This window comes from Trachemys scripta, chromosome 9 (genome assembly GCF_013100865.1).
Source record: "Trachemys scripta elegans isolate TJP31775 chromosome 9, CAS_Tse_1.0, whole genome shotgun sequence".
Classification (NCBI taxonomy): Eukaryota; Metazoa; Chordata; order Testudines; family Emydidae; genus Trachemys; species Trachemys scripta.
Window position 1 is genome coordinate 67,620,308 of NC_048306.1, and position 26,884 is coordinate 67,647,191.

Here is a 26,884-nt window from a genome sequence, read left to right on the forward strand (position 1 = left end):
AATTACTATTACTTTTCTTTAACATTAACAATTTAACAGATCCACAGAATGGATTCTATGTTCGGCTGAACCTAGTAATCAACACTAATACATCATAACATTACATTTATGTATAGTGTTACTTACATGACATTGTGTGGTAAATGCTGGGCCAGTACTGGCCACTGTCTCTTTTCAGCCATACTCGAATTGTTCTGCAGGATTTAGGGGAAAGGAGGAAGAAAAATAGAAAAGTTGTAAGCTTGTGTATCAATCATTACACCTATACTGGTGGTTTTTTTTTTTTTTTTTTTTTTTTAAGACTCAAGTAACCCCTCTGCTTTTCTACTACCCCATTTTAATATGGCACTGGATAATGCCTTCAGAGAGGACTCTGAACAGCTTCCTCCACAGCAGTTGTAATGTTATCTGAGTAGGTATAGGAGACTTTGAGGAAGACTACTCCAGTCCTTCTGTCAGAGTATAGTTCATTACATCCATTATATATTCTTTGTCAGACAGCATCAAAGAAACGAGATTTAAACCTGATCCAGGATTTAAGCCTCATCCTACTGTCAAACCAGACCACATTTTATATATAAACATCAAATGTATGTTTATACTACATAATTACATTCAAACTAACAGATAGTAGGTCACAAAAATCAGTTGGGTCACCCATTCTGATTCTCTGCATTTTTCAGGGCTGCTCCTGTTTTATCTACCCTGGTATCAAACAGTAGCAGTGATGGTGGCTCAACCCCTTCCTTTTGTAGTCCATTTCACTGCACAAAATGCTCAACTTACAAAAAAAAAGTTATATTTACTACTGCTACAAGTGACCTAAAACATGGCAAAGATTACCCCAAAAAAAAAAATTTCCCCCAATCTCCCCCCTTCCTCCTCTTTCTTGTATGACCAATTTCCCTGTTTTGTTGTTAGTTGCACTTGGCCTCATGCACAAGCACGAGACCATCTGCTGCTGAGGGGAGCTCCCTTGTACATAAAATGTAAATAAAAAAAAGTGTTGATCTGTTTAAATTAGCAACAAAACCAGAACAGAAATGGAGACAATATGCAGGTTTGCACATGTAAGGCCTGCTCCCATTGAAGCCAATGATGCAGGTCCATAAAAGAAGGGAAAGGGCTGGAAAAGTGATCTTCTGAAAATTTAGTATTGTTGCTCCTGTGCCTGCCTGAAGGCTTTTTGGAGGTGAGTGGGAAGAAGATGAGGAAGAACAGCTAGCAGCAGAAAACCTGTATTTTTATATGATAAATATTTGAGACATGACATTTAATCTTCTGCTGAAGTCTCTTTTAAAAAATAAAAAATTAAAAAAGATTCAAGTAGACAGCGTCACTAAGATTTTTTTTTTCCAGTCTAGTTTTAACTTCCCCTTTCCCAAGGCTTTACTAGCTAGTCTCCCCTTTTGTGGCTGAGAGTAATTTGGGCCTCCATTTATACTATTATCTTGAAGACAGTTACAGATTACACCCTGAGGGAATGAGGAAATCACAGTCACAAGATACTACCACTGAAATGTGATATATTTAAAAGACAGGGCACTGTTTTCACAAACGGTTGGATGGAGTTGGTTGATTGTTTTGGGTGGCAGGGGGATTGGCAATTATATTGCTTTTTAGAAGAGTTATGTCCTGTCACAAGTTACAGCAAGCTTACATTTTCTGCTTACCCACACAGGACTGCTAGACAACTACAATAGAAGACGAAAAGAGGGCAAATAGATATGGCATTTGGATTGGTGTATTTTCAAGGCTGGACTACAGTGTATTATATTAGAATTCCAACCAAAAATTTTACATAAAAAAGGCTATTCGGTTTGCAGTTCATACTGGTACAAATGCCAAAGTTTTGACATGGCAAAGTTAGAGTTGCCAGTGCATCCCCTAACTCAGGCTATTTTGCATATGCATTATTAAAAAGTTATGTCATATGTGACAACATACCCAATTTCCCCCAGGAAGGCTGGACATCAAGCCTGCTGTTCAATTTTTATTCAACATGTCATCCCATGCTCCACACACTGCACTCCAGCCAAGCCCCTCAGTTAACATATATATATATATATATATGTTATCTGTCACAAATGTGTCTTATTTGGAGAAGGTGACATGGTTCCCCTACCACCATCCACAGCCTGCAGCAAGATCCAGAAATTATGCTTTACAGAAGCAGGGGTTGTTTTCCTTCATTTAATAAAACAGATGTGAACCATTCATAATACTGTTCCCAAAAAGTCCACATGCTCCTTCCATTTGGGCACTGCTATTTAAACACACACACACACACACACACACACACACACCAATAACCACCGTTATTTTTTCCATAGCTTTTAGAAAGTTTGGATCATTTTACCTGCTGCTTTTTAATGCAGCTTCATGTCACTCACCAAAACGGTTTGAAGAATTTCCCAGTGCAGCTTTCAGATGCACTAATTCAAGCATCTTTCACTTTTGACCAAAGCCCTTCAATTATCTTTGTTCTCAACCCAACAGATCCTTCTGACAGAAGAGTGAACTGCAGTAATCATAGCAATTGGAAAAATGCATTACAAGTTTTGCAAGCATATAGCCTGTGTTTCCTCTTAAGTCTCGTGTACATTTCAATGTTCTTGAAAACAGTACCATGATGGCATAACATTCCCAGCTTGTTGCTAGTCAGATACTCAAGAAAATATGTAGTGCATATAGTATCTGTTACAGAGATACAGTTCCTCTCGTTGCAGTTTGAAGGCCACATAGCTGGAGACAAAGGTCAGCCAAACAAAATCTCTTAGAAAGTTTCTTTTCGTGTTGATTTAAAAGAAAATCCAGATAAGAATTAAATCACCAATATCAGGTTTGCATTTTGCAATCATTCAAGACTGATGAGACTATTATTGCTCCAGTCCCTCTGTTAGTACTGTAAATGTATAATGTTATGAAGCATAGCAAATTTTGAAGAGACCCTTGTCAATAATGACTAATTATACAGCCAACACTGATTTCTCCACTTCTCTTTTCTTTGCCTCTTAGATGTCTGCAGCTGCAGTGCTCTTCCTCTTCCTGAACAATAGAGTGAACTTCTTGGTAGGTGATGCCAATTCTAATACAAGAAGAGACTAGAATGAAGTGCTCCTATAGCAAATAATGATCTTTCCACACCCCTCTCTTATGTACACTATTCATTTCAGGAATTATACAACAGAGTCAAAAATCACTCATGAACCCTAGCTCTTTCATGATCAATCCATTCTCAATCCCATTTTAATTTAACAAATGGTCCAGTGCTTAATACACAGAACTAGAACTTCGGGGAATTTGGTTCTTGCTTATCCTTCCATAGACTTCTGTAACTGCAGATAACATTACTCAACTTCTCTGTAACCTCAAATTCCCTTATGAAACACAGAGGTAATACAGACCTATTTTACATGGATGTTGTGAGGCTAAACTTAGAGATCCATTAACGTGGATACTACAGAAGTGCAAAATATTCAGTTTATACATTGTTTATTTCAAACAATCATTAAAGGATACTCTTCTGGGAAGAAATATAAAATGAAAAGTGACTAAGCTAAAGTAGTCCTCCCTCCAGGCTAGGGATAATATTACAAATCATAGCTACATCCAAATGTAAATTTCAGTTTGTCTCATTGTGTGAAAAGTTAATTTAAAATAAAGTATTTTTCAGAAGCTCTTACAAGCCATATTTATTGTATCCTCAATATTTGATCAATGGAAGTTTCTTACTTGGTATTTCATTGGTTGAACATTTTGTCACTTGAGATAACCTTATGAGGGCATTAAGACCTCGGAAAAGTTCTGGAATTCTGCAGAACTCCATCAACGCATTCAGTTCAGCTAAACTCCAACTTATTTTTTAAACCCCCTCTTTGAATAAATTAGGCCTATTATTTAGGAAAAAATGCAAAGGCCAAAAGTCTTTGGGGAGGGGGAACCAACCTGAATGTAAGTCTGCATTTGTGCTATTAGCAAGTCTCAGCATGCAAATATTGGTACAACCACAAACACCATCCTCTGCTTTAAAAGAGATGGCACTTAATGACTTTTGCTTTAAATACTAAATAATTCTGATAGGCTAACAAAGATTTCAAGGCTGGCACAGTTTTCTGGCAGATGGAACACTACCATCAACATGTTTCCAAAACAGAGTATTAAAAAGACCTAATTCAACCAGTGTCCTTGAGCTTGCACAGCGAAGTTTGCAGCCTAAATGTGAAATGAAAAGTTGCAACAAGCTATTTGTCAGGAAATGTTAATTACTGGTCAGTATTAGCACATCTGAACTGAATTAAAGTTCACATTAGATATTAAAATGTGATTATTTTCATATTTGAGTTGGAGGAGCCTTGAGAAGATCGAATAAATATTGAGACCGAATTGTGCTAGGTTCTCTGTAAACATGAATTGATGGTACAGCAACTCCTCACTTAATGTTGTAGTTATGTTCCTGAAAAATGAGACTTTAAGTGAAACAATGTTAAACAAATTCAATTTTTCCATAAGATTTAATGTAAATGGCAGGGTAGGTTACAAGGACATTTGGGGGGGCAGACAAAAGGCATTATATACTGTACAGTACTGTACTGCGGTGGGGAGGTGCCCCCCGGCTTACCCCTGGGGCTCAGGGCTGGGGGTGCAGGGTCTGGGAAGGAGTTAGGATGTGGGAGGGCACTCAGGGTTGGGGTGTGGGGTTTGGGAGGGAGCTAGGGTGCAGGAGGACGCACAGGGCACTTACCTGGGGCAGCTCCTCTTTGATGCAGGGGATGTGCAGGTGGCTCTGCGCAGCGTGGCCCCGCCCCCATGGCCACGATTCTGGGAACTCCCTTCCCTCCCTCCCCCCGGCAGGCAGGGCCATGTGGAACACAGGGGCTTTAGGGGCTGCAGGGCCCTGGCCTGCAGCCCTAAAGCCCTTTTTGGAATGCGGCCCTGTGAGCGCGGATCGGAGGACTCAGGAGGAGCAGGGGCAGCCAGCGGCCGGAGAGAAACGACGCTTTGAAGGGGAAAGCGCCGCTTCTCTCCGGCGGCCCTGCCCGCTGCTGGGGGCGGGAAGGGGGAAAGCGCACTTCCCCACTCGCTCCCTCCCTCACAGAAAGTCCTAAGCACTGCCAAACAGCTGTTTGGCGGCAGGAGAAGTTCTGGGAGGGAGGGGGAAGAGGCAGAGAAGAGGATCTTGTGCAATGCTTCCTTTTAAAGTCAGCCAAACGACATTATAAGAGAGCATTGCACAACTTTAAACGAGCATGTTCCCTAATGGAGCAGCGACGTAACTTCGAAACAACTTTAAGTGGGAGGACGTTAAGTGAGGAGTTACTGTACTTACATAGCTTCCATCACTACGGTATCTGAGTGCCTCAGTTTAATGAATTTATCCATCCTCTACATCTGTGAGATAGAAACATATTATCCCCATTTTACAGATGGGGAACGGAGGCACAGACAGATTAAGTGACTTGCTCAAGATCACACAAGAAGGCTGAGGCAAGGCAAATAACTGAACTCCAATCTCCCAAGTCACAGGCTAGCATCCAACAAGTGGGCCAGTCTTTCTTCTGTACATAGATGCAGTCCCTATTTCAAAACCTTACAATCAATATTGCTTTTTTCAAAGTTAATCCTGTAAGACAGAAGCCTTCAGCCACCACACACTACTTTCAGAAGTTATGGATACATCATAGATGCAACCTTAATTTAGAGCTGCATTTATATAGGCTACAAAAGCAACACTTCTTCCACTGTGTGAACTATTTCCCCAGGGCCAAATCCTGGTCCCAACTAAGCCACTGAAAAATGTGCCAATGAATTCTAATGGTCCCGGAGTTGGCCCCTTGTATTTACATACAAACTATAAAAGAATTGCAAGACTACTTTAGTGTAAATACAAAAGCTCAGACAAATGCCTACAGAAACAAGAACTAGCAAGAGATTGTTGAGTATTCTTCAATTCCCTTGGAAACTTTCATATTACAAATAGTTTTCTTTGCTCAAGATTTATCAGTCTTGTGGTAGAAGCCACGGGTGCTTGGATAAATAGATAAAGATGATCCAACTGCACTGTTAGTTTCAGGGTTGGATTCTGTTCTCATTTGCATCAACACAAGTTCAGAGTTACACTATGACCTACAGAGTAACCAAGAGTAGCACTCAACCTCCTCCATCTGCTGAAAAACTGATTTGAAACAGATGATCATCATAACAAATATCTCCTTATCCCCACAGGAACAGAATACTAGGGAACTGTTCTCTTTCTGCACCCAAGTTCCTGCGCATAGCGGTAACTCAAAGGTTGTACTATAGCACATAAGGATGGTCTTCACCCCTATTAGTGAGATCTGCATTGAGGGTCTTTTAGCTATCTTCACAATGTTGAGAAGTGATATCCTGCAAGTTCCCAACCAAGGTTTAAAAAATAAAAGCCACACCGAAAGTTTAATTTTATATTTTATTCCTTATTTAGGAAGTGCAAGCTGAACCCATCAGTTTAAGGAGGTGGATCTTTGATGTAAAAAAGATACAGAGTGAGTCAACATACTGATACGTTTGACTCACTCATCACAGCTGCTACTGAAAAGCCCGTGGCAAATTTTCTGAAGAGAATGACCAAATAAATACTGTAGCTGAAACAAAAGTTTAGCACTGAGAATATAGTATCATGTTCAAGAAACCATCACTATTGGGAAGTTGCAACTTGCATAAAAATTCAAGTGTATTTAATAATTTCAGCCATAAGCAAAGCCGAAGTTTCATCCCAAGCAGCTTTCTTCAGGCTGTTGCATTTAGAGCATTACTTGAAAAAGCTAGTTTTGACAAGGCCATTGCCTCCATGAACACCCTCCATAACACAAGGAAAATACATAACCATGGTGTAACAAGATAATATTGAAACGTTATATTTTCTTATGAATAGCTAAGCTATATTAGTTCACTCTTAAAACCTCCAGGATTTAAATATTTCAGCTACTCTAAAGTTACTAGTGTATGCCTTATGCCATTGTGAAAGGCTGGAGAGTTAGCATGATAAGTGTTCAGAGCATGGGAGGGCGAGGATTCCTGAGTTCTGGTTCTGTCATTGACTCTCTAACTTTGAGCAAGTTCCATAACGCGAGTGTTTTTGGTTTTGGGGAGGGATGTTTCATGTTAGTGGTGTTGTACATCATAAGTGCCAGTGTTCTTATTTGGGGGTTTTCATTTCAAGACAAGACAAAACCCCCAAGCAATTAGTGAAATCCTAATAGGAGCAATGATGGAACAATGATCAAATGCTCACTCTTCTAGGATCCCTACCTCCCTCTTAACAGAGCATTTTCAATAGCAAGATTCCACCACCCACACAAGATTTGCAGAACTGGAATTAATTTGCAAACTAGACACCATTAAATTAGGCTTGAATCAAGACTGGGAGTGGATGGGTCATTACACAAAGTAAAACTATTTTCCCATGCTAATTTTCCCCCCTGTTACTGTTACTCACACCTTCTTATCAACCGTTAGAAACAGGCCATCCTGATTATCACTAATTTTTTTTTCTTCTGCTAATAGCTCACCTTAATGAATTACCTTTGTTACACTTGCTATGGCAAAACCCTTTTCCCCCCCCATGTTCTCTGTGTATATTTTCCTACTGGGTCTTCCACTGCATGCATCCGATGCAGTGGGTTTTAGCCCACGAAAGCTTATGCTCAAATAAATGTGTTAGCCTCTAAGGTGCCACAAGTACTCCTCATTTTTTTTGAGGATACAGACTAACACGGCTACCACTCTGACACACTTCTGAAAGGTTGCCGATCCCTGTACCAATTCATAGCCAACTTGATGTTAATGTTAGCTGTATCGAGTTTTACTATCCACTACACCACAATCTACTCAAGAGGCATGCTGCTTAAACTGGGAGAGATAGAGGGATAGAATGCGCCAATTGTTATCCCCGTTCTTTGGTGCCAGCAGATATGAGAAGTTAATGTATGGAATAGGCACCTATGCTGTACAACTCTTACGTCCCACAGTTCAAGCACTGTTCTGAAGTAAAAGCAGAAAAGCATGAAGTTTGAAGTTAAATAAACAGTTTGATACCATATTAAGCTGTGGCTCAAAGATGCATGACAATCTTATATTCCCCCTATTCTCAAGAGAGCAAGCACTCTCTTACAAATTATCTAATGCAACAAATGCTGAAATCTGAGATTCCAAGAACCAAAACAACAATAACTCCCTGGACTAATGAAACAGATTATAGGATTGTTTATAGACTCTCCGTCTTGAGCTGCATACAGTTCCTTACCATCTTTGGTGTGTCACTTTTTAAAAGACATTTTGGACTTTAAAAAAGGTGCAATGTTTAGGTATGAACTGGGGATACAGTACAGTATGTATCTGAGCAAGCTTTAGTATAGGAGATTTATAAATGCAGCATATTATTATAGGGAGAGCAAGCAGCAACCCCAGTATTTATCCTAACACCATCACAAAAAGTAGTTTAAACTTGTGTGTGTGAAGTTCCACCACCACCATGTTTGCAACAGGCCTTTGGCAGCTCTGGGGCTAGAGACAGAGTGCCATAAAATGCTTTTCAGGTTTGGCAGAGATAACATGTTGAAAAATCACTGTTCCCCTTATGTCCTTTGCATGGAAGCATATCCAAATAAATGAACACCATGCTAATGCTGGCTCCACACTGCCATCCAAGCAGCAGCAGAAGAGACTATAGTGCCAGAGCAGCTGTAGTGAGCAGGGGGAAGAGGAAGTTGAGCTGGCCAGGCTCCACCAAAGATCCAGAATATGGCCCCAGCAGCCAATCTCCCTCACAGGTACTACATGGGACAAGATTTCCCCATCTCCATGGAATAGGGCTAAGGAAACTGGCCCAGGCTTGCTCTGATCACATCCCAGACCCAGTACATAGTGCCAGTGTCAGGTGCCGTGCCAGCTATGTGTCCGTAGTAAAAATTTTGAGGTCTGTGTGGGAGCTCACCTTGGGCAGCTTCCCATCCCTGCTGTTTCTGGTGCAGGCACAGCCAGGCACCTCTGCAGGCATGCTGCCTCCATCCCCGCTCCCCGAGCGCTGACTCCGCGGCTCCAAGCCTCAGCCAATGCGAGCTACGGGGGTGGCACTTGGAGATGGAGGCAGCATGCCTGCAGAGATGCCTGGCCATGTGGGCCTCCCAGTCCCCTTTGCTGGTGGAGGCATGGCCAGGCAGCTCTGCACACTGCCTCCGTCCCCACCCCCAAGCACTGACTCTGCAGCTCCCAGCCCATTGGCCAGGAATCTCGGTGAATAGGAGCTGCAGGGGCAGTGCCTGTGGACAAGGCAGTGCACAGAGCCGCCTGGCCAAGCCTCCATGTAGGAGCCGGAGACATGCTGCTGTTTCCGGCAAGTGCTGCATGGAGCCTACACCCCACCCCCCCCACACCACACCACTGCCCCAGCCCTGATCCCCCTTCTGCCCTCCAAACCCTTTGGTCCCAGCCCAGAGCACCCTCCTACATCCCAAACCCCTCATCCACAGCCCCACCCCAGAACTCCTAAATCCATGTTTAGCTGTTTATGGATGGTATTTTCAAAACCACTCAAGTAACTGCACACATCCCATTGTTCAGCTCCTAAATCCAGCAATGCCAATCCTAAGTGTTCAAAAATCAGAGTCAGTTCCCCCAAATCATGATTTTGAAATAACAGCTTTGGATAAATTTGCATTTGCTTTCTGATTTGAGCCTTCAAGGTGCACATTTTTGAACCTTTCTCCATGATCATGAGGACTGGGCTAAAGACTAAACGTGCCTAAGACTAAAACATTATTCTAAAATCTAAAGATTCTAATCTACTTTGTCAAATGGAAGTGGGTTTCCCAACTACCTCTGAAAAGGCAATTCTGTCTCTAGTCTGCACACGTTAATCAAAACAATAAGCAGAGACTACCTGTTGAAGACTGCATAAGGGAGTCTTGTAAACTTCTTCCTCACAACAAAATACATGTTAGAATCGGAGTTCTTTCCAGAATGTAAAGCAGTTCTTGATAGGCTAAGCAGAAAAAAAAATTCATGCTATCCCTCCACAGAACAGAAAGAGTGAATATGGATTAGCATTTTCTGTCTTCTTCTCCCCTGAGAAATGCTGGTCACTCCTTTACTAGTGTTATGTTACTAAACCCATTTAGTGTTTACTAGTGTTAAGTTACTAAACCGATTCCTAACACCTGTTACAATATACCTAGTTTATAGGGATTTCCTGGGCTTTGCTCACTTTCCCTTAGGACTGGTTCTACAAACAAGTACACCTACAAATATATATCATGCAGGGTTGTTTGTTGTTTTAAACTGAGTCAATGTTTATAACAAATAATGGTCCTTATCTGTAACTTCCCCCCCACTCCCCCCAACACACACACTCACACACACCCACACCCCCAGTTGAGAGCTGCTGCTTTGGTGTGAGGATATTTTCCAGTCTCATAATTACTCCTGCCCTTATCCAGTTCAGACTATAACTTTTCTCTAGAGCAGACAACACTGAAATGTTTTGAACTGGGAAGAAAAAAAAAAAACAAAAAAAACACACAGCTCCCATTTCTTCTGCTTCGTTCCCACCTGCTGGAAAATTCCACCAGCTACCACCACTTCATAACAGCATCTTGCAACAACCTTGATAGCTGCACTTCCCTTCCAGCCCAACAATCCTCAGTGGCTCTGTTCTTCTCTGCCACTAGATAGGTATTTTTCACAACAGAAGGCAACAGAGGACACTGATTTTTCCAAGTTTTGCTGCTTTCCCTCCCAATTATAATTAATGGAGATATCCCATCTCCTAGAACTGGAAGGGACCTTGAAAGGTCATCGAGTCCAGCCCCCTGCCTTCACTAGCAGGACCAAGTACTGATTTTGCCCCAGATCCCCAAGTGGCCCCCTCAAGGATTGAACTCACAACCCTGGGTTTTGCAGGCCAATGCTCAATTAGAAGCAATGTGATCTAGTGATTAAAAGAAAGCCTGATCGAATCCTAGCTCTGCCATAGGCTCAATATTAATTCAGGGAAGCCATCTAACCTTTCCACATGCTTCCATTTACCCATCTGTAAAAGAGGTAATATAGCTGCCTGCCTACCTCAGAAGAGAATTGGGAAGCTTAATTTATCTTTACAAAGTGCATCAAGATCCTCAAAACAGGTTGTATGAAGTATGTTAGTTCTAATATTTAGAAGCCCATCTCATTCATAACCAACCCCAAATGGCAGCATGCTAGCCAACTCTTGCTCAGTTTCACAATTCACCACTCCCAGTGTAACAAGTGGTTCATTTTCCCTAGTCAGTGTTGCAATCCACTGTTTCTTTATGGCTAGTGGCAAGAGTCACTATTTTGTGCCTTCTGGCAAAATTCATGCCTAAAGAGAATTTGCCTTTTTACACTGTGACTCTCAATCCTGCATCTCTCACATCCACCTGGACTCCCACAACACTGCTGCCTCTTGCCAATCCCAGGACCAAATTTAAAATAATGAGAGCCAAATTCTACTCCTGTTTACAGAAGTTACTCTCAGTGCTAGAGAAGTCTGAGCCAAGTTACTCTGATTTCACAGTAGTGTACCAGCGACCAGAATCGGACTCTTCGGTGGTGTTTAAAATGTGGTGTTTAAATATGGTGCCTGCACCTCTTCCTCAGAGCAGCACTCGGCCTTTGACAAAGGCACTTCTCAGGACTGAGGGGTCTAACGGATTGTTCCAGTAGTCGGCAACTTGCATCCGAGTCAGTAGCACATCCTAGAGAAGCCCAGGGCTTACTGACGAGCCCTGACTCCTTACTCTGCCCTCAGTTCACGTCTTCCCCGCTCTCACTGACCCACTAGCTTTCTTCTTCAACGAAGCCTCTGGAGGGGTGGGGTCCCCCTGGAACTAACACGCTTTTCCTACAGACCCCTCCCCGCCCCGCCCTGTCTGGGGAAGGCAGGGCCCCTCCGGGCAGGCTCTGACCCGCAGCCCTGCCACCCGGAACGGCACAGCACGGCACGAAGGGCAGCCCAGCCAACGGCCCCCGCGCCCCGGCTGCTCCCGGGCACGGCGCGGCTCGAGCCGGGAGGGGTCGGAGCGCGGCTGGCAGGGAGCCCCCACGAGCTGCTCCTCCAGGGGCACCGCGACGGGCGGGCTGCTCGGGTTAGCCGGGGGGGGGGGGCTGAGACCCAGCGGCCGGCAGCCTCCGCCCCCTGCCAGCCCGGGGCAGTGAGCCGAGGGGGCTTCCCCGGAGAGAGCCAGAGCCTTGAACCGGGGGACTGAGGGCTCCGCCCGCCCCTTCCCGCGGGGATGGGGGAGGCTCTGCCCGTGCCCCGGGGAGCGGGCGGCCCGGCGCCCACCTGTCCTCGCTGGCGGTGATGAGCCCGTCCTCCTTGGGGATGAGGAGGGCGGCGCTCACCGCGTCCTGGTGCCCCTCGACCTTGCTGAGCAGGACGGGCCGGCTGCTCTGCGGCCTGGCGTGGATCTCGGCCGCCATCTCGGTGCGGAGTCTCCGCCGGGGGCGGCCCCTCCGCTGAGTGACGGGCAGAGGTGAGGGCGCCGCTCGATGGAGGGGGGGTAAAGAGGCGACGGGCGCCCGTAATATCAGGTGTAGCGGCGCCACAGGAAGGACAGGACTCCGGAGGATCCCGTAATATCACGAGTAGTAACGCCTCAGGAAGGAGTGGAGCGTCCCTAGTATCAGACTAGCGGCGCAGACCGGAAGGCCCCAGTGCCAGGCGGAGGCTCCCGTATACTCTGAAGTAGAGGAGCCTCTGAAAAGTCCTGACGCCGAGGATGGGCTACGTAGTCTCCAGCGAAGCAGGGCCTCTAAAAGACAGACTAGGGATAGTATTTCATAGAAAAGCAGGGAAATTACTTTTGGGGGTTATGTGTGTTTAAGGGTGAAGTCACCTCCTGGGTGATCCAGGGAACTTGAGATGACAGTGGTGCTGGCACAGGGCCCTGAGCACAGGGCCGGCTCCAGGCACCAGCTTGGCAAGCAGGTGCTTGGGGCGGGCACTTCGGAAAGGGGCGGCACGTCCAGCTATTCGGCGGCAATTCGGCGGACGGTCCCTCACTCCCGCTCGGAGCGAAGGACATCCCACCGAATTGGCGCCGCAGATTGCGATCGCGGCTTTTTTTTTTTTTTTTTTGGCTGCTTGGGGCGGACAAAACCCTGGAGCCGGCCCTGCCTGAGCATTAGCCTCCCACAGGCCCCCAATGGCAGCAGCAGTGAAGGACCGTGAGCAGGGTTGCCAACCCTCCAGGATTGTCCTGGAGTCTCCAAGAATTAAGGATTAATCTTTAAATAAAGATAATGTTATTTGATGAAACCTCCAGAATTCATCCAGCCAAAGCTGGGAATCCTAACTCTGAGTAGCCAACCTAGCCCAACCTAGTGCTTTCCCCATAGGGCTGGGAGCTCTCCAGGGCAGGGTCTCCCAGCAGGGTTTTTTGTGCACAGGGCAGTACCTCTCTGAGAGCTACCCATCCATCAGACACTGCCAGAATGGGAGCAAGAGTCGCAGGTGCCACGGGAGCACTAGGCCCTTGTCCTTTGGTTCTAAACACAGGCCTCTATCTCCTAAGATAAAGGAGAGCTCACTTTACTGCCAGCAGTAGCAGATCTCTTATCTTCCCTGTTGATACCAGTCAGCTCTATGTTCTTGGGGAAGCAGGGCGCAGTATCCAGCCTGTCTCACTCATGAAAGACACCCCTCCCTCCCCGCCTCTGCTTAAACCAAAACGGGTCAGAGAAAAGACTTGCAGAGAGCAATGAAGGGCGGATTAGAGACACACCTAGACCCCTCCTGACAAGGGTGACAAGAACAAAGGCAACTCCCCTAGCCTCATCTGCATCAAAGATGGGACAGGGAGGCATCTCCATTAGCATACAGAATGGAGAACAGAGATTCCAGCACAAGAACCGTACTGAACTTTGGGACCAGAAAATCAGGGAAGCCCTGCATCATGGGGATCTCTGCTCCAGATGTTAATGAACCTATGCCTGCACACACCCAGCTCAGCAGTTATCAGACCAATTCTAGTAATGAATCCTTGATTGATATCCAAAATACTGAAGCAGCTTAATTGCATTGTGAGCTCCCTGAAAGAAACATCACACATACCTAGGCCGGCGTGATCAGCTCCTATTGTCTAGCCTAAAGAAAACCCTTGAGTTGTCAGTTTACCCATAAACAAATCTAGTGTTCTCCCTTGAACCATTGTATTTTCCCTACAAAAACCCCTACTCACACTCCAGTAAGCATTCTGATAAAAGGACTAAAATTCTGCATCAGTTCTACTGGGATTTCACCTTCTCCGGACTGATCGTGCAGGGGGTTCTGCCTGTCTCCAGCACTCAGGACCCTGAACTACCACCATCACCTGGAAACCCTGACCAGTTCAAGCTTCGTGGAGCGGTGAGATGCTTCTCTTTCTCTCTGTTTTCCTTTCTACCTCAAGTATTAACCTTTAATAAGGTAACTGTTATGTTGGTTTAGGCTCTCCTTAGGTAGTTATTATTATTCAATAAGTAACTTTTATGGTTAATCTGGTTGCTTCTCTCTCAACTTTACTCCGTTGCCTCAAGGGGAATAAGGCAACGCTTCAGAAAGGAAAACTTTAGAAATGGTAGAGGGGAGATAAAAGGAAAGCCCCTTTTCCCAGAAGAACAGACTTGACTCCCTTCTGTATCTGTCACCGGTAGATTTAACTTACAATAAGGGTGTCCCTCCCTCCCTGTGTGATATAATAAAAATGAAGAAAAGACTAGGTACTATGGTGCAAACAAAGGTAAGTGTATTAAAGGTAAAGGCACAGAAAACTGGGGAAAATGGCGGGGGCGGGGACATAAACATACAGTGATTCAGTGACTGGCTTTAGGACCTTGAAAACCTCCCTTGGTATTCAGAAGACAATAAAGAAACCCTTCCTACAATTTAGGCGCAGTGGACACAGCGTACAGATGCAAAGCCCAGGACCTTCTACTCTCCGGCTGATTTAGAGCCTTCGAGGAGGACTACTTGGGAGTCCCGACTTCGTCGCAGGTGGGGAGACCCTCTGGGATGATGGACACCGGGAAAGCAGGACCCTCCACAGGTAAGATGGATTCGGTTCGCTGTGATGGGGATAGTGATGATAGGCCTCTCCTTCCTCAACCTCACTGCGGGATAGATGGTACTCTACTCTCTAGCTCTGGAGCGTTAGGAAGACGCGACCGTGCACGTGCTGCCGCTGGAATGGACAGCCCTGTGCAGGCTCTGAGCAAGATCTTATATAATCTCTAAGGCGGGAAAAGCTGGTTCAGTCCGGTTTGAACAAGAGGACTCCAGTGTCTAAGTTGTAAACAAGTTTGCTTACAAAGATGGAGTCCAAGGGTCATAGTTCATATACTCCATATTAAATTCTATTGAAGCCAGTGATTTACTTAACGTTACTTAAAAAACACATTATTGACATACCTAATTGAACACATTAAAAAACACCAAAATGTTTTTTTTATACCTAACAACTCTTTGGTGTTTTTAGCTTCCCCATTTACTCTGCAGCAACGCTTCTTTTACCTAAGCTAAAGATCCCTGTAGCGCCCAAAAGTATGCTGGGGTTTGCTCATCAAGTGGGTCACTACCAGTACAATTGTGACATAAAAGTGGGGTTAGGGACGTGCTGAACCTGTGACATAGGAGGGTGGCAGCTTAGAAGCCTGCTCGACCCAGACTACTGAGTCCAGGGGCATATAAGGGTGGCAGCTTGAAAGTGCTGCTTGACCCAGTCCGCTGAGTACAGGGGCATATAAGGGTGGCAGCCTGGAAGTGCTGTTCGACCCAGCCTGCTCAGGCTTACTCTACTCCGGTGCGGAACCTTTGGCACGTAAGGGTGGAAGCTTGAAAGTGCTGCTTGGCCCAGCCCACTGAGTCCAGGGACATATAAGGGGTCAGTTTGAAAGTGCTGATTGACCCGGTCCGCTCAGACTTGCTCTGTTAATGTGTGTGTGTTCATCTGGTTCTGGAGTTGGAGGAACCCAGCCCTGGGGAACCTAGGTCCTGCAGGATAGCTCCATTGGGAGGGGACTTGCAGAAGGGAGGAGTAGAGCTCCATATACAAGCAGTACATTGATAGAATTACAGAATTCCTCCCCGAAGAGTAACCCTAATAAATCAGCATACCCCAAAGTAACGGGCAAATCTGGTAACACTGTGTGAGCCTGACACCACTCACACATATGATCTGACACAGACACAAAGCCAACCTCCGCCCCTTTAGCCTACCCATTCCATGCTGTCTCTAAATATTCAATAACGTGCCAGCTATATTCTCCTCCTTTAGACATTTGTCTGTGTTCTGCATTATCAATGCATCACCACCATGCAGAGTTTGCCTGGAGCTCTGAGGCCTTTCCATGCTTCCTCTCCACCCCACGCCCCAGCCCTCCTTAGGAATTTCCCAAATAAAATGTACCCAAAGAGACCAGCCTGACCTCAGACTTTTGAAGGATTTCACAGACCCTTGGACAGCCTGCAGAATGTCAGGACTTCCTACAGCACCAGAGTTATAGCTGCCACAATTTCAAAAGTAACTTTGAACTGAATAGAGGAGAAACTGAGAGATGGGTCCGGTTTAGTTAGGCTGCAGGAAAGACACTCCTTGAATTAGTGAGCCTCAACTGACCATATGCGATTAAGGTAGAAGATCTGTTATAACAATTCCATGTTCGCTAATGCTTCATGGTTGTCACCATGCTACTTGCCGTGGCTATTTGGAACACCACAGTGGCAGTGGGAATAGAACTCAGACCTTTGTGTTCCAAAAGAAAAGGCCTCTGAAGGACAATTATCATACTTGTTGGCCATTATCTTTGAAAACTCATGGCGATCGGGGGAGGTCCTGGATGACTGGAAAAAGGCTAATATAGTCCCCATCTTTAAAAAAGGAAGAAGGAGAATCGAGGGGAACTACAGGCCAGTCAGCCTCACCTCAGTCCCTGGAAAAATCATGGAGCAGATCCTCAAGGAATCAATTCTGAAGCACTTAGAGGAGAGGAAAGTGATCAGGAACAGTCAGCATGGATTCACCAAGGGCAAGTCATGCCTGACTAACCTAATTGCCTTCTATGAGGAGATAACTGGGTCTGTGGATGAGGGGAAAGCAGTGGATGTGTTAGTCCTTGACTTTAGCAAAGTTTTTGGTACAGTCTCCCATAGTATTCTTGCCGTCAAGTTAAAGAAGTATGGGCTGGATGAATGGACTATAAGGTGGATAGAAAGCTGGCTAGATCGTCGGGCTCAACGGGTGGTGATCAATGGCTCCATGTCTAGTTGACAGCCGGTATCAAGCGGAGTGCCCCAAGGATTGGTCCTGGGGCCGGTTTTGTTCAATATCTTCATTAATGATCTGGAGGATGGTGTGGACTGCACCCTCAGCAAGTTTGCAGATGACACTAAACTGGGAGGAGTGGTAGATAAGATGGAGGGTAGGGATAGGATACAGAGGAACCTAGAGAAATTAGAGGATTGGGCCAAAAGAAACCTGATGAGGTTCAACAAGGATAAGTGCAGAGTCCTGCACTTAGGACGGAAGAATCCCATGCACTGTTACAGACTAGGGACCGAATGGTTAGGAAGCAGTTCTGCAGAAAAGGACCTATGGGTTACAGTGGACAAGAAGCTGGATATGAGTCAACAGTGTGCCCTTGTTGCCAAGAAGGCTAATGGCATTTTGGGCTGTATAAGTAGCGGCATTGCCAGCAGATCAAGGGACGTGATCGTTCCCCTCTATTCGATATTGATGAGGCCTCATCTGGAGTACTGTGTCCAGTTTTGGGCCCCACACTACAAGAAGGATGTGGAAAAATTGGAAAGAGTCCAGTGGAGGGCAACAAAAATGATTAGGGGGCTGGAGCACATGACTTATGAGGAGAGGCCGAGGGAACTGGGATTGTTTAGTCTGCAGAAGAGAAGAATGAGGGGGGATTTAATAGCTGCTTTCAACTACCTGAAAGGGGGTTCCAAAGAGGATGGATCTAGACTGTTCTCAGTGGTACCAGATGACAGAACAAGAAGCAATGGTCTCAAGTTGCAGTTGGGGAAGTTTAGGTTGGATATTAGGAAAAACTTTTTCACTAGGAGGGTGGTGAAGCACTGGAATGGGTTGCCTAGGGAGGTGGTGGAATCGCCTTCCTTAGAGGTTTTTAAGGTCAGGCTTGGCAAAGCCCTGGCTGGGATGATTTAGCTGGGAATTGGTCCTGCTCTGAGCAGGGGGTTGGACTAGATGACCTCCTGAAGTCCCTTCCAACCCTGATATTCTATGATTCTAACAGAGCCAGTAACCAGAGTCACAGCTGAGCAGTTTTCATTCCATTCAGGAGACCACAGCAATGTGCATGCATTCACCCACAATCCAGTTGGGATGTCATATACCATTTTCCTGAGTTTAAACAAATAAAAACAGTGTTTGAAGCCAATTTCTGCATATAGCTTCCAGAAACTACAGGGCAGTAAGGCTGTTCAGTCTTCCACCACAGGTAACTAGGGGAAAGGGTAAGCAGAGGATGAGGAGAAAGAAGTCAACAGAGAAGAGGGAGGATTATTCTTGTTTGGGACAACAAAACTGTAGAGCCAACTTAGTTTCAGATTGTCAGTGGCAGAGTGGTCAGTAATTGCCAACATTGAGTACGGTTTTCAGAATTTTGTCAGTCAAATTTTACTCTGGATCCAGGTTCCATTTGATCAAACTACAACCTGTCTTCCCTGGGGGCTGCAAAGTTTGGTGCAGAGGGTGTGCAATATGCAATCCCCTGAAATAGCAGAGTGAACCTAATAGATTTCCAAAAGTAGTGTAAAAATATTGTACTATTTATTTATAGGTCTTTTCATCCATAGCGCCTACAGCATTTTGCAAAGATGAATAAGCATGGTTGATTCCCTTTATTATCAGTGAGGAAGCTGAGGCTGTGGGGCCAGATTTTCAAGTTGTTTTCAGCATCTGTAACTAGGGCCACAGTGTTAAAAGTGCTCGGCCCCCAGCAGCTCCTGCTTTGACACTTATGGCCAGCACCCAACACAGTGAGCTAAAAGGATTTGAAAAGCTAACCCTACATTTTTGGCCAAACTCAACAAAGAGTTAGTAGCAGTGTTAGACATCAAATTCATATTTCCTGATTCTGTCTTCCTCAGACCTAATACCCCTAACTCTTTCATGGGTTCTTTTATGACCAAGCATGGTGAAAATCTCTCCTCTTAATGACATCACTCCCAGCAGCCCAGTGCTCCCTAACTTCAGATTTAGGTGTTAGCTCAGTCCTCAAAGGGAAATGCAAGGACTGGCCCAGTCTGACTCTGTTTAGCTTGTGAAATCTGAGATGATCACAGATTAGTTTCCCAGGCCTGCAGAAGAGCTCTGTGTAAGCTCAAAAGCTTGTCTCTCTCACCAGCAGAATTGCAGAACTACTAACTGTGGTAAGTAATTTATGGCTTACATCAGCTTCTGTGCCAGGTGACTTGAGCTAATGTAACACCAATATTTTTATAAAGGCTCCAGAGGCAATCCTGGCAATTACAGGCCGATAAGCCTAAATTCAGTACCAGGCAAATTGGTTGAAATTATAGTAAAGAACAGAATTATCAACACGAGCTGTTGGAGAAGAGTCAAAATGGTTTTTGTAAAGAGAAATCATGCCTCAGCACTCTATTAGAATTCTTTGAGGGGGTCAACAAACATGTGACTAAGGGTGATCCAGTGGACGTAATGCACTTGGACTTTCAGAAAGCCTTTGACAAGATCCCTCACACCAAAGGCTCCTCAGCAAAGTAAGTTGTCATGGGATAAGAGGGAAGGTCCTCTCATGGTTTGGTAACTGGTTAAAAGATAGGAAACAAAGGGTGGAAATAAACGATCAGTTTTCAGAACGGAGAGAGGTAAATAGTGTGTCCCCCAGGGGTCTGTACTGGGACCAGTGCTGTTCAATATATTCATAAATGATCTGGAAAAGGGGGTAAGCAGTCACATGGTAAAATTTGCAGATGATACAAAATTATTCAAGATAGTTAAGTCCAAAACAAGAGTTACAAAGCTATCTCACAAAACTGGGTGACTGGGCAACAAAATGGCAGATGAAATTCAGTGCTGATAAATGCAAAGTAATGCACATTGGAAAACATAATCCCAAGTGTACATGCAAAATGATGGAATCTAAGTTAGCTGTTACCACTCAGGAAAGAGATCTTCGAGTCACTGTGGATAGTTCTCTGAAAACATCTGCTCCGTGTACAGCAGCAGTAAAAAAAGCTAACAATGTTAGGAACCATTAGAAAAGCGATAAATAATAAGACAGAAAATATAATAATGCCACTATATAAATGCAAGGCATGCCCACAACTTGAATACTGCATGCATTTCTGGTCACCTCATCTCAAAAAAGAGATTTTAGAATTGGAAAAGGTACAGAGAAGGACAACAAAAATGATTAAGGGTATGGAACAGCTTTCATATAAGGAGAGATTAAAGAGACTGGAACTGTTCATCTTGGAAAAGAGATGACTATGGGCAATGGGTACCATAGGCTAGGGGAGGCTCTGCCTCCCGAAACAGCCGGGCATGGCTCCGCCCACGCTCCGCCCCCAGGCCTCCTCCTTCCACTCTACAGCTACAACCCGGCTCCAGGGGCTGGGGCCGTACCACCCGCCTTCCCGGGTCTGGGGTGCTGCAGCTGCGCCGCCCTCCCTCCCTCCCTCCCCTCCAGGGGCTGCAACCACGCCGTTCCCCCTCCCTCCTGGTGCTCTGGGACTGGGTGGGGGGCGGCTGTGGTCATGCCGCCCACCCTCCCTTCTGGAGCTGGGGGGGGCTAACGATCACAGTGAGGGGGCTCTGGGCTCCTGTGGGGGGAGGAAGGGGCAGGTCCTCGGGCGGAAGGGGCACTGGAGACTTAACTTTGTCCATTTTGTGCAGGAGCAGAGGTAAGCACAAAGTAAAAGAAATCTCTGAACTTCAGTTACATTACAAAACACAAATCTGGAAGCAGCTGTGTGCTTCAGAGCTGCCAAATTTTCATTCACCAGAGGTTATTTACAGACAAAGACAGCAAAAAGCAGCAGCTCAGGTCTGCAGGTTACACAGATACTGCATCCTTTGAAGCCAATTTAGTCTAAATAACTCTTAATTTTAAAAGTCTACATTAAAAGAATGTTAAGTCTGCAAAGTTAGGCTTTAGGGAATGCCAGAATTAATGCCAGAACTTTAATTCTGCCCGAGGGAGCATGTGCATTAAGATGCCGTCTCTAATTACATACTATTTTTTTCCCCAGGACCCCTGCCTCATTCAGAGCACAGGATGGATGGTGATCATTGAATGAGCAGCTATTCAATATTTCTTTTGTATTTCTCATTCAATGTGTCCTTCCCTGGGGCTGTACCTTGACATGGTGGAGAGGCCTGTGTAGTCCAGTGATCCTGAGCACTACGCTGGTGGAAGACCTAACTCCTAGTAGAGCCACCCAAGCCACACTAGGCAAAGGACAAGGACCAGATGAAAGGCAGTGTACTGGGATCTCTACATTGGGGTTGAGGGATAGGCCAAGAACCCGTTGTCGTAAAAAAGTTAAGTTATAGAACACAACAAGGTTCCTGCCCTTCGCCATTTCTAGGGCTACCATATGCTCGGATTTCCCCGGACATGTCCGGCTTTTCAGTCTATAAATAGCCGTCCGGGAGGGATTTTTAAAAATCGAAAAATGTCCAGGATGTAGAGGGGTTGGGACAGTCAGGGACAGGGAGCGGGGAGGGGGAGGAGTTAGACAGGTCAGGGGTTCTGGGGGGGCTGTCAGGGGGACAGGGGTGTCGAGAGGGGTTGAGGCAGGCAGGGAACAGAGGGGGTTGGATGGGTCGGGAGTTCTGGGGGTCCTGTCAGGGGCGGGGAGCAGTTGGATAGGGCATGGGAGTTCCGGGGGTCTGTCTGGGGGCGGGTGTGTGAATATGGGGTGGGGGTGTGGATAAGCGTGAGGGCAGTCAGGGGACAGGTAGGATCCTAGGGGGGCAGTTAGGGTGGGAGGTTCTCAGGAGAGGGCAGTCAGGGGACAAGAAGCAGGGCGGCTTAGATAGGGGGTGGAGTCTTAGTGTGCAGTTAGTGGCAGGGGTCCCAGGAGGGGGCAGTCAGGGAACAAGGAGCGGGGGGGAGGTTGGGAGTTCTGAGGGGGGCAGTCAGGGGGTGGGAAGTGGGAGGGAGTGGATGGGGGCGGGGCAGGGCAGGGGCGGGGCTAGAGCGGGGCTCCTCCCCCTCCCCATGTCCTCTTTTTTGCTAGTGGAAATATGGTAACCCTACCATTTCTGGCAGCACAGGAAGGATTAAGATTCAAGGTGTGGCCCTATGCATTATTTAGTACACACCATCCTGAATTCAGAATTATTCATTTCCCCAGGGGCTTTTCTGTGGTACTGTCATCATATTACTTGAGTGCTTTACAAACATTGATGAAATTATCTTCGGTGAGGTGAGTTGAGCTATTCATCTAACTAGAATCTTAATTCAGTCATAAAAGCCCTGTATACACCTCAAGCGTGCAGAGCCCTTTCTCTGCTGCACTTTACAGGAAATTGTTTTCAATACTTTAGCAACTAAATATCTGTTTTGGAAGCTGATTAATGAACCAAATTCCAGAAATAATAGCTTAGCCTAGTGTACTACAGGAGAGATGACTGCACATAAGTGCATTTGTAAAAGAACAACAGCCATAACCAGTTTCTGATATGGTTCTAAACTTTCCCAGGAGCTTCTTAAAAAGTCATAGTGGGTTTTTGGACAAACTGTTGGCCTTTAATCCCAATGGAGCATGGACTGAATCCAGTTTGTGCTACTGATTGAACCAAGATCAAAGGATCAAGCTGCATAAAGAAATAGCTGATCTGCCCAGTCTCAGTTCTGGGTCTAAGATGGATATGAACTTGTAACCACGGGGGAAAAACAGCTGTGCATTTTGAAGGACTAAAAATCTACCAAAGCCCTAGGTTGGAGCTGGGGGTGACCTCTGGTAAATATTTTGGCATATGTGAATGAACTTATATAAAGGCTGTCACGCGATTAAAAAAATTAATTGCATGATTAATCGTGCTGTTATACAATAATTGAATACCATTTATTTAAATATTTTGGATGTTTTCTACATTTTCAAATATAATGATTTCAATTACAGCACAGGATACAAAGTGTACAGTGCTCATTTTATATTTTTATTACAAATATTTGCACTGTAAAAAACAGGAGAAATATTTTTCAATTCACCAAATACAAGTACTGTAGTGCAATCTCTTTATCTTAATTTAGATTCATTCTTTCTTTATCATGAAAATTGAACTTACAAATGTAGAATTATGTACAAAAAACCCCCAAATTCTAAAATAAAACAATGTAAACTTTAGAGCCTATAAGTCTAATCAAACCTACTTCTTGTTCAGCCATTTGATCAGACAAACAAGTTTGTTTACATTTGCAGAAGATAATGATGCCTGCTTCTTGTTTACAGTGTCACTTGAAAGCGTTTACATGGCACTGTTGTAGCTGCATCGCAAGATGTTTACATGCCAGATGCCCTAAAGATTCATATGTCCCTTGATGCTTCAACCACCATTCCAGAATACATGCATCCATGCTGATGAGTTTCTGCTCAATAACGATCCAAAGCAGTGGATACCAATGCATGTTCATTTTCATCATCTGAGTCAGCTGCCACCAGCAGAAGGTTGATTTTCCTTTTTGGTGATTCGGGTTCTGTAGTTTCCGCATCAGAGTTTTGCTCTTTTAAGACTCCTGAAAGCATGCTCCACACCTCATCCTCTCAGATTTTGGAAGGAACTTCAGATTCTTAAATCTTGGTTCGAATGCTGTAGCTATCTTTAGAAATTTCACATTGGTATCTTCTTTGCCTTTTGTCAAATTTGCAGTGAAAGTGTTCTTAAAACAAACAACATGTGCTGGGTCATCATCCGAGACTGCTATAACATGCAATACATGACAGAATGCGGGTAAAACAGAGCCGGAGACATACAATTCTCCCTCAAGGAGCTCAGTCACAAATTAAATTAACACATTTTTTTTAAATGAGCGTCATCAGCATGGAAGCATGTCCTCTGAAACAGTGGCCAAAGCATGAAGAGGCATATGAATTTTTAGTACATCTGGCATGTAAATATCTAACAGTGCCATGTGAACACTTTTTCTCACGTTCAGGTGACATTGTAGTTAAGAAGTGTGCAGCATTATCTCCCGTCAATGTAAACAAACTTGTTTCTCTTAGAAATTGGCTGAACAAGAAGTAGGACTGAGTGGATTTGTAGGCGCTAAAGTTTTACATTGTTTTGTTTTTGGGTGCAGTTATGTAAAAAAAAAAACTATTATGAAAGTGCAACTTACAAATGTAAAGAAATTGCACTACAGTACTTGTAAGAAGTTAATTGAAAAATACTATTTCTTTTATCATTTTTACAGTGCAAATATTTGTAATCTCGTCTAATATAAAGTGAAAACTGTATACTTTGTATTCTGTGTTGTAATCAAAATTGATATTTGAAAATGTAGAAAATCATCCAAAATATTTATTAAATTTCAATTGGTTTTCTATTGTTTAACAGTGCAATTAATCACGATTTTTGAGTTAATTGCGTGAGTTAACTGCAATTATCAACGGCTCTAATATACAAGTTCATTCACATATACACACACACAGACACACACACGTTTTTCTATAATGCTTTTATCCTAAGAATAAAAGTGCTTGCTTAGAAGGAGCTGAAAGTTAACTTGTAACTATGAGCAATACACTGGCCGGTGCTCTGGGAGAAACCAAAGCACAGGCGCTTTTTAGGAGCTCGCGGGGCGCAGAAAATAACCCTGCGGGCTGCGTGTTGGAGACCCCTATTGTAGATATTTCACTAAAACCATGACACATACCCGGCAAAGAATGACAGTAACACATTGGTCTATTTTGACCTGGTAATTGCACAAAATCCAGAGAGCTGGATTCACCCAAGTTGGCACAGGGCGGTGTCAACTAGCCTAGGAGAGCGACCAATGACCCAGAGGGATATGGATTTCCCCACTTCTCAGAAAGGAAGCTGAGCAATATCCCCCACCTGGAGAGGTGTGAGGTTGGGGGATAGGAGTTGGCTATTAGAGGGAGGCTAGGCTCTCACCTGGGATCTGAGGAAGGAAGTCAAACAGAGACAGAGCTTGGCTGGGCTCTGGGCAGACTAGAAAGAAACTTGGGCTATGCTCTAACCTTCCTTTCTCTATGCCAACCTAAGGATTTTCTATCCTGCACTCCAATTGACTAATAAGCACTACTGTTTTGACAACACTGAGTGTTGCCGCAAATGCTTGGTGAGGTGCATTAATCCCCCAAGAGTGTACAAGTCTCTATCAGGAGTCTATCTCAGTTGGTCTTGCTGAACAGAGCTCATAGTATGAAACAGGAGTGCTGGAGCCCCCGAGGTTCAGTTTAAGGAGGCAGTGAGGCCTCACCGGCTCCCTGAAGAGATTCCTCCTAGAGACTGTTCTCCAAAGCTGGGGGCATAGCACTGATCCTATGGCTCCATGACAACAACAGATAAGAGCTTTGAAAGCGATATCACCCTTCAGGGTAAAAGTCAGCTACTAGCTATTGGGGGTTAGGAGGAAGCTTTTCCTGGAGACAGGTTACCCCAGAACTACTTGCTGCAGAGCTTCTTCCTCTGAGACAACTGGCCTGGTACTGTCCACTCGGTCAGAGACCGGATACTAGAACAGCTGCACCACTATCTTACATTATAGCAGTTGCAATGCTAACAAAAATGGGATTTTGGCAAAAAATAAAACAAATATTTGGAAAATTGTCACTATTGTTTTGACCTTGTGCTGTCTCATTCCTTATGGTACTAATCTCAAAGAGAAATCTAGAAATCGTTGTGGTTGAATTTTCTTAGGAGATCTTTTTCCCTTCTCCACTCATGGTTAGTGCACAGCAGCTTTAATGTGTGGTTAGGGCTCTATAGGATGCAACCATTTCATTTTAAGTACAGGCTTTCTTTGCAGTAGTTAAATACAAAGGCAAGTTCATACTTTGGCCACAAGAGGGTGTTATAATCATGCCTTGTTCATTATAAATACCAAATCTTATAAAGGGTATGTCTCAATACACTTTACAGATGGCATATTGTATTATCTCCGTGAAGAGGTGTTAATAAAAGAAGATAATATTAAATACCGAAGTGGATGTTTAAATACTACCACATGTGACAAAGCCATCAAAGGCCAGGAAATTCACCAACATTATTGGCTTGTTGAACTTGATTCTTGTAGGATGATTTAAAAATAAAAGTTTCCTTTTAAAAAGAACAATTGAGATGTTACTGAAAACACAGAGCAAATTCTTCAACTTCCCTAGCTCCTTATGTGTGCTAGACATGAGTAGACACTTTGCTATGAAAGATGCTGCTCAGATAGGGATTACGGTAAATCTATAAGGAACTATGATCCTAATCCAGCAGAGCCCTTAAGCACAGGTTTGAATTAAGTTCTGTTTTAACAGAGCTCAGTCCCTAGGAGGATGATCCCATCCTATGGTGATGGGGACCAAAGATGACAAAATGTGTAGACTATTAATTGTCAAGTTAATAACTGAAAGGAAAAGGCCAAAAACAGCAGCACTGCAGATATATGGGAAGAGTGGAAATCTGGGGCTGGAGGCAGTTCTGTTACTGTAAAGCCCTCTACAAGTGGTTGTCTGACAGGAATTGGATCATGTCTGACAGTTACAGCCAGGTAGGGTTGGAACAGGGACGTTGTAATGAGGCCTGGCCTGACATGAGTGATTAACACATCGAGGGAGGCCTCATCTTTTGGAAGATAGGATTAGGGGAGGAAATAAATTATGAGGTTG

At 44.6% G+C, this 26,884-nt stretch overlaps 1 protein-coding gene and 1 long non-coding RNA gene across 2 annotated transcripts in view; one reads left to right on the forward strand and one right to left on the reverse strand.

The window, feature by feature from the left end:
• The window catches only part of WDFY1 (WD repeat and FYVE domain containing 1), a 43,094-nt gene extending 30,415 nt beyond the window's left edge, over nucleotides 1-12,679 (reverse strand). The window contains exons 1-2 of the mRNA XM_034781052.1: nucleotides 12,341-12,679; nucleotides 127-194 (exon numbers count right to left, since the gene is read on the reverse strand). Of these exons, the coding sequence (XP_034636943.1) occupies nucleotides 127-194; nucleotides 12,341-12,477 (205 nt within the window). The 5' untranslated portion in view covers nucleotides 12,478-12,679. The remainder of the gene's footprint in view (nucleotides 1-126; nucleotides 195-12,340) is intronic.
• On the forward strand, nucleotides 12,441-21,711 carry LOC117882582. The gene is made up of 4 exons (XR_004647050.1): nucleotides 12,441-12,530; nucleotides 14,282-14,404; nucleotides 14,928-15,083; nucleotides 21,284-21,711. It is a non-coding gene; the product is annotated as an uncharacterized LOC117882582 (long non-coding RNA).
• The last annotated feature ends 5,173 nt before the right edge of the window (nucleotides 21,712-26,884 follow it).